At 41.2% G+C, this 8,170-nt stretch overlaps 1 protein-coding gene across 1 annotated transcript; it reads left to right on the top strand.

Moving 5' to 3' along the window:
- The first annotated feature begins 5,297 nt into the window (after positions 1–5,297).
- On the top strand, positions 5,298–7,883 carry LOC115252005 (dual specificity mitogen-activated protein kinase kinase 5-like). The gene is made up of 4 exons (XM_029846147.1): positions 5,298–5,736; positions 6,020–6,068; positions 6,967–7,034; positions 7,851–7,883. Exons 1-4 carry the CDS (start codon positions 5,638–5,640, stop codon positions 7,866–7,868), a joined length of 234 nt encoding a protein of 77 aa, XP_029702007.1. The 5' UTR covers positions 5,298–5,637; the 3' UTR covers positions 7,869–7,883.
- The last annotated feature ends 287 nt before the right edge of the window (positions 7,884–8,170 follow it).

The following is an 8,170-nucleotide window of genomic DNA, read 5'->3' as shown; positions in this document are numbered from 1 at the left end:
CAGGGAGGGTACCTGAGAAAGCTTAACACGGCAATTAACAACTTAATTAAGTGCCACAGTCACTGTGGCACTTCTGGAGCTGTACAACAAGGGCCGTATTGATTGCAGGGGATTGCCAGTTGGTCCCCAATTGATTGCCTAATTGATTGGCTTGGATGGGCATTCCTCAATGACCTGAGGTAGGAGTTGACGTGCGGTTGTGTGTTGTCTCAGAGGAAGCAGCCGTCAAGCCACTGTGTGACACACTGATAATGACCTGCCAGACCGGCGCCATGGCCGCTCCCAATTCCCTCAAGTGTGACACGCATGTTCGGTGTCAATCACTCACTCACCATCTATATCTTTCACATATGGACACAAACACACAGACCAGAGGTCCCAAGACAATACTAAACATGTGCCTGCGTGTTTGGTACACGTGCGGCAGATTACTGCGCATACAGATACAGGGCTGGAGACGTTATTAGAGTTTCATACTCAAATCAGAGGTCTTTTTTTTTAAATGTATTATTCATTACTATAAAGGCTGGGGTGTGTATTGTGGTTTAGCCCCAGTTTCTAAATCTGAATTAGGTTTTAAGGTACTCAGACATTAAAATGGGAAAGTGAGCACTATGCAAGACACGGATGCACCCAAACAGACGCACACAAAACTACACACAGTGCTCCCCAGGGAGCAGTTAGGATGCAGGGCTGTATTTAGGGGGAGGCAAGTCATGGTGAGACGTCACATAAACTGTCATCTTATTGTGTCAGTGAAGTAATTCCCTTTTAAAGGTTTGACCCCTCACCCCAAGCAGCCCAGCTGATTGAGCGGCGCGTCGGAGGAGCTGTAAGGTGATAACAAATGACTCGGTTGTGAGGGGGGGGTTGCAACGCCACTTTCACCCTGGACCATTTACACCACTTCAGCAGGTGAGGACGTGTCCAAATCAATTACTAACAGCCGGCACGCTGCAGGTCAAGTGTTTGTTTTAGGATGAAAATTTAAAGTTTCTTTATATGTCTGTTGAACTCTCACTGTGGTGATCAAACTAAACTGTGTCCGAACATTAAACAACTCTCTTGAATTTTCCAGTTAAAATGTTCATTGAAACGAGTATAAAATTCGGACTTGGCAGTTTCTCATTTAAACACTAGGGGGCAGTATCACATATATGGATTTTCCGGGTAGCTCAGACGGTCTCTGTGTTATATACGTTCAGTCTGTATACTAATCGTGTGTGTGTGTGTGTGTGTGTGTGTGTGTGTGTGGTGTGTGTGTGTGTGTGTGTGTGTGTTTTGGACACGTCAGATTTCCTGACAGCCTCAGCTCTCCGTGCACCTACTATGGTTCTTAGGTGGTCAACGTATGACCTGTAATTACATTCCTACTTTACTCTCACTCTCTTGGTGGAGCAAGTTGGGCTCAGACACTTCAATTACCTCCCTTCAATACCTCCGTTGCGCACACACAAACACACACACTGAAACATCATAATGATCGTACAAGTTATGGACCAACACTAGAAAGAGTAAACTCTCCCCATGCAGAGGTATTTCAAAAAGAAAATTAATGTAAAAAAAAATTAATTAATAATCAAAAAAAAGCCTTTATGATTATATCCCTTCGCTGATAGGCTTGTAAATCCTTGTACACCCTTGAATGTGCAGATGTTTTGTTAGTTAAACAAGGATAAACCTGACTGAAGAAACGTAACAAGGCCACTGGCAATGCCAGACGAGTGTTTCAAACAGCATGAATCCATTTGCATTTAAACTTGTAAAATAGAGACGCGCAAAAGATCCATCTACTGGGCCATATTTGAAGCTGAGTCCAGGTCGCATATGTTTGCCCTTGTGTGGCTCCGTCACATTGTGGTGTAACGGAGCCTCAGCTGCTGGATTGTGGTTTTTAATGAAAATGTGGGGGGCCTCCACATCCAGGTAAGACCCTGGAGCTTGTATTTCCAGGCCTTTGTTATGTCCCACAATGGGGCAGCGTGGACACACGCAACACACGTGCAGATTTAACCAAATAATGATGCCTAAAGTAATGTCTGATAGCGTACACACGCATTTCCATGTGAAAAGGAAACTCTTCAACATCCAAGAACCTTATGTAGATGGTGGATATTCAACTCTAACATTGATTATAGCAACTTTCTGTATCGGATTATTGTAGTTAAATCTGTAAATACAAACAAGCTATTAGTTTTTAGACATAGATGTAAAATTCTATGGTGATCTTTTTATGTAAAATATAAAAATGAGTTAGTTTTTGGTATTCAGAATGCATTAAAAGTCAGGAATTTAATGACAATTGTGATAGTAACCAAAAAGTACTGACTTTCAGTCAGTCTCCTATAATCACTGATTCAATTTATTGTATTATGTTTAAATTTACAGTATTATTCAGGCATACTGCACATTTCATGCCTCAGCAATCACCCACATTTATTGTTACACTGCATTCCTTCAAATAGTTTTCAAAATCACAATATTGGGTTGAAATTGCCTCCTCAGCAGTTCTGCCGCCCCACACACAGCGACCGGACAACTGACTAAATGACCAGCAGAGGAAATCATTGGCGGTTTTAGCGATTGTGTGCTGGGTCTTACATTTTATGATTAATGATGCTCAAACCTGTACTCTTATTTCCGGCCAGCTGTTTATTGCACTGCTGGATGTAGAGAGAGTGCCTCAGTTCCACGGGCTCCACTGAAAGCACCAAAAATAACTTCTGTGACAAACCAAACTGCATTAATAGGTGCATTTTCCATCCTCTCCTCGGTATTTCAATACCATACAGATGACAGAATTCTTTCTCCTTCCCATTTTTATCATTACTTTCACTGTCAGGTCAGGCTCATACGCCACGAGAGCGCTGACCACGACGGGTTCTTGTCGGCTGCATCGGTTACAGAAAGAGAAGGCCGCCCAAACGCTCACTAAGTCTTTTACCTCATTCCTCATCCATTATTGACACGCAGTTGTCATTAGAAAAGGCAGCCAGACTTTCCGTTGATGTGTTTGATGAATATTTCAGCCGACAAACGGGCCACCCGACACTCAGCACCACACCGGTGTACGGTTACAGAAGTTACACATGCATACACAGGAGACCGTGTACCTACATGTGTATGAGCTAAAATAAATGTTTACCTCACTCTTACATACATTAACTCTCATCATCTTCTGTCTTAACTACAGCAGCGGTTAAAATATACAGTAAAAGGTCAATCAGCTGCAGCTTTAACACTCAGACTGAGTCCTAACTGAGAATACGTGCAGTGAAATATCGGAGTGGAGAACACAGAAGCCACTGCGCTTCAGTTGAAATGCCATTACCACTGAAGGTCAAAGGTCATAGGCACGTTCAGACTGTTCTCAGGTACTGTAAGCAGTTTTTTTTTAAATGCCTTGGGGATGTTCTTGCTGCTCTGCCGCATCACCCTCTAGGATAAACCTATTCAGCGCCAAGGTCAAAGGTCACTGGCTGCCGCCTGCAGTCCTGGAACCACCAGATTACCAAAGTTGCAGAAACAATACAATCACATCCTGTATTCAATAATGTTGCTTCACCGGAGGAGGAAAGAAGAGCCAACAGTGGACAGGTGCCTTGTTATTCATGTCAGGCTCAGCCCCGAACAATCCACACTCCATAAATTTTTCTATGGCCCCTCTATTAGCAGGTCAGGTAGACACCGATATTTCCTCTTTATTAGAAACTGCAGAAACAAGGTGTAGCAATAAAACAGACCTCAGCGGTTAATCAGAAATGCCTCAAAGAAAAGAGAAAGCGTGCTGTAAGCAGAGAAGCAGCCCCGCCGCCTACGTATGGGCGCAGTCGCTCATAACTCTCGACCGTGGCGACTCAAAAACTCTGTGCTTTTTCACAGGTCAACTCAAAGATGAACTTTAAAGGAAGGTGTAACAAATGATCACAACCTCTCAGGCAATTCATAACAGCTGAAGTGCCATAACCCACTACATATCCTGACCTCAATTTGGAGTCAGCGCTTTGAAGGCCCATCTGAGAGGAGATGGTATCGATCTGAGGAAGGAATCTGGCAGCAGCAATAAACAACAGGATTCAGACTTCAAGGATGAGGAGGCACATCTCTATTTTAGCCCAGGGGGGCTCACATCTGGAGACCTGAGTGGAGATTTGGACAGTGAGAAGGTCTCGCATCTTTCCTCTGTATTCTCCTCTTAATGTAACTAAAGCTTTCTAAACAGCGAGCTACCAAGTAACAGTCGATGTCTGTCTAAATGACCGGTGCTTAACCAGCAGATAAATAGTATTTCAAGAACTTCTATATCAGCACTACAGTGAAGAAGGATGGTGCGGACTTTGGATCCTTAATCATTAAACACAACAAGCAAGCCAATATATTGGACATGACATAATTAAATAATAATCATCAGAGGAAAAGAAAAGGGGGGATACATTTGATCACAAAACACACCAATAAATAAGAATTCATTAATACTCAGGCCATTGTTTGTTGCTGTCGTTACTGAATTTCCCAGTTGTTGAGGAGGTTAAATAAGTGTGCCTCATATATTTAGAGCCAACCTGAGCTCACGTTACTCTAAGCAGCTTGTCGATAGCAAGAGGAGAGAAGGTCTGATAAAATAGGTTTTAATTACCAGACAGTGAATGCTGGCCTTCTTTTCCATTTCCCTCTTGCAGCAAAGTCAGGAGTTTGATTTCTGATAATGTGGATTGCTGACTGGGCTTCATCCCATCTGCCCCTAAAGCAGAAGGGCCTAACGTGGAGTCCAGGGAGAATATGTTTGACAAAGTGCCATATAGATCCTCTGCTCTTCATCAGAGGGCAGTGCTGGTGAAGGCATTAATCAGTTCTGGTAGTCTGGCTTTTTGTTTCCCTTTTACTGTTTTCAAAGAATTAAGCAAAAAGAAATAAAAAGTATATAATATATATATATATATAAGATATAAAACAAAATGTGTTCAGTACAGGTCTGGGAGTTGCCATTCTAAAATCAATACAATTTATTTGAAGTCTAAATCACTTTAACTGTCATCTTTGTGACCATAATAACGTTTCTTTTTATAGTAATCAGATTTATTAGTCACCTGTTTCTACCTCTTTGCACTGACATAAGACACTGATAGAAAACTCAGTTATGATCTAAGAAATGTGAACGAAAACGTAAGTGTATAACGATTTTCTTTTTTCAAGAAAATGTTTTTAATCCCGATGAAATATAATAACGATGAAATCCTCTCGGGGAGCCTGAAACAAAAACCAAATATCCGAGGCTTTTGTTTTGAAATGCCAAAAGCGGATGTTGTTGTTGGAGCCGTTTCCTCTCAACCAGCTTCCTGACTGCTCTCCGATAATTCTCTGTAAAACTTAACTTCAGACGTTGGCCAAAAACATTGTTTGTGTTTATTGTTTGTTGTTTGCCCTTTAACGGTGTATGATGTAACGTCAATGTCGGTATTATCAATGTTCTTTAAATCTCGGCGTCACTTTAAACAATGTGTGGACTGAAAAAGGTGCTAGCATGTTTCGTTAGCAAAACAGTGCAGGAAATTAGCTCATTATCGTAGACAGGCAGGTTAATGCTATGAGGGTTACTTTTTCTTCATTGTGATCATAACCGAATGAAAAAACTGGGAAATGGACGCAGTGCCAATTGTGATTCGTATCAAAACGCCGGCAGGAGACATGGACTCGTCCGTCGACTGTCCATTTCTTCTGAACTTCAATGATTTGCTGGTGAGTCCCCAAATGCTACAAGGCTAAAGCTATATTTACCATCATATTTAACTTTGCTGGATGTTTTTGCAGATGAAATAGCCCTACAGGGAAACGTGTCTTAATCTGATATATGTTGAAAATAAAATGTCTCTGTAAAACTGCTAGAGACCACACAGTACTGTAATGGGAAAACTCAACCGTGATATTCAGATGTGATTGGAGTCAGTTATGTCTTATTGCCTATAAATCAGTGTATATTTGCAGAGGTAAACTTCTCCTCCAAAACTTTCAACCTTTTCAGGTTGCTATTCGAGATGTCATGCCTGAAGCCACTGTGACAGCCTTTGAGTGTAAGTTTGTGTCTGGAAATCATTTTGTTCGAGAAATTCCTGATATGTTTAAGTCGCTGCTTCAGTTTCAGAAGTCCCAATAGAATCTAGACATTCTGAAGGCGTTGTGAGGACATATCTGTTCAAAAGGAATGTAGTTTTAGTTAACAGCATCCAAATCAATGGTTTGACATTATTTCTGCTCCTTTTCTAGTGCAAAACACACTATGATCCTTTAAAAACATGGCCATTTAACCCTTAATATTTCTACTTTAATGTATAGACAATAATGGCAGTTGTAAAATACACACTGCAAAAAATGAAGGCAATTTATCATCAACGTGCAACTTCTAATCAGTTACACTAAAAAATTAGGACTGCAAATTATTGGACTCTGATGGCTGTCAGACTGTCCAGGAACTGACTGACGCCTTATGCAGTCCTGGGGGGCACATTTCTGATTGTCTTAAAGTAAATTCTCACACATTGTAGCAGCCTGTAATCTATTAATTCCTCTTTGATTTTGAGTATGGTTCTGAATCCAGTCCCCACTGGGTTAACAATTAGAGTTTCCACTGATCGTTCTTACATTATTTTGTTCTCATTGAACTACACTAAGTAATCAATAACACTATGTCAAACTTGATTTTTCATTTGGGGGCTGCAAGTTTGATTTACGTGTTACCTTTATTTTCTGAGCAGTGTAATAATTGCAACGTGTATAATTTATAGAAGCATTCACACCGTGGAAGGATCTTTTTGGTCACAGCTCAACATTAAAAAGAAAGCAAATCTGTCTGTATATTTACTACACTGCAAATATTAATCAGTGAGATACTATCATCTTAAAATTCAACTAACAGATTTGCCACTCTGAGCTGTTTCTTCTGAATGATTCAGATCATAATTTATTTCTTAGATGAAGATGAGGTGGGAGACAGAATCACTGTAAGAAGCGATGAAGAGCTCAAAGCCATGGTGTCCTATGTGAGTACATAAATGACTTCTGTGAGTTTTTCTTTCGCACAGCTGACAGTATTAAAACAGTATTGTCGTACGTGATGGAGCCCAAACCGCATTTCCTAACAAGGATGTAAGAAAAAAACACACACACTCAGAGGCACTCACACAGGCACGCACACACAAAGACACAATGACACAAAGCTCCCCCCTCCTACTGAAGTACGTTGTGATGTTCCACCATACTTACTGTTCATGCCAAGGACACTAAGAGTAATGGCCTGTAATGGGTTTCTCTATGAGGTACACTGAAAGCTAAATGAACTGTCAATTTTTATTATTTATTATTCAGTACTTAAAGTTTTGCCTCATTAAGGAGTGAGCCCCCCTGGGCTGCAAAATTGTTCAAAATCTACTTTCATCTGTGGATGTCTTTTACCCCCCATCAGCTCACAATGATGCTGTTAGAGCCATAGGCACAATTTACACTTCTTGTTTTTCTGTTTTTTTTTTTTTTTCATGGATTCACTTGCGGTTGCTTTTTAATCATTAAGTAGCGTTGGGCAGCGTGTGATTATGCAGGAAGAGACGGTTTTGTTCTGGAACAGGGATGAAGATGTGTTATTTTATAGCATCAGCAATCAGTGTTATGTCCTCAATAAGGAGTGGTCATTTTCCATTGAATATACACATTTGAAAACTGATCAACCCAGTTTTTATATGAGCACAGATGGAGCTATCTGCAAATCATTTGTGCACGGAGCAGGTCCAGCAGTGAACGCTTGGCTACTAGGGTGGTCAGCTGGGTGCCACCCTTCATTGATTTCACTTTTTGTAATCCAGAACACCCCTGGGTGGTAGAGCAGCAGCAGGGACGTCTCCCAGACGCTCAATACAACCAACCCTAGGACCTTTACTCCCCCCCCCCATACCTTGTCCTTTCTTCAGAGCCAAAGCCAAATGCCTCCATGCTCAGCTTCCTCTGCCAAGTCTTTGAGACCCTCCTTAGTTTGGAGATCCCAAGAGCCTTCAACCCACTTCCACTGGACAGTACTGTAATACTAAAAAAAATTAAATGGCATGTTAATATATTTGCTTTATTTATTTCTTAGTAATCCGTAATTTATTTCTGACCCTCCTGGGAGTTCAGGCTGCGGGTCACG

Source organism: Takifugu rubripes, chromosome 13 (genome assembly GCF_901000725.2).
Source record: "Takifugu rubripes chromosome 13, fTakRub1.2, whole genome shotgun sequence".
Classification (NCBI taxonomy): domain Eukaryota; kingdom Metazoa; phylum Chordata; class Actinopteri; order Tetraodontiformes; family Tetraodontidae; genus Takifugu; species Takifugu rubripes.
The sequence above is the reverse complement of the archived record's forward strand: the minus strand, read 5'-3'. Positions and strand labels throughout refer to the sequence as shown.

Coding starts and splice junctions, on each gene's coding strand:
- LOC115252005 (XM_029846147.1), top strand. CDS start 5,638: ATGGACGCAGTGCCAATTGTGATTCGTATCAAAACGCCGGCAGGAGAC. Junction 5,737..6,019: donor TGAACTTCAATGATTTGCTG/GTGAGTCCCCAA, acceptor CAACCTTTTCAG/GTTGCTATTCGAGATGTCAT. Junction 6,069..6,966: donor CACTGTGACAGCCTTTGAGT/GTAAGTTTGTGT, acceptor TTTATTTCTTAG/ATGAAGATGAGGTGGGAGAC.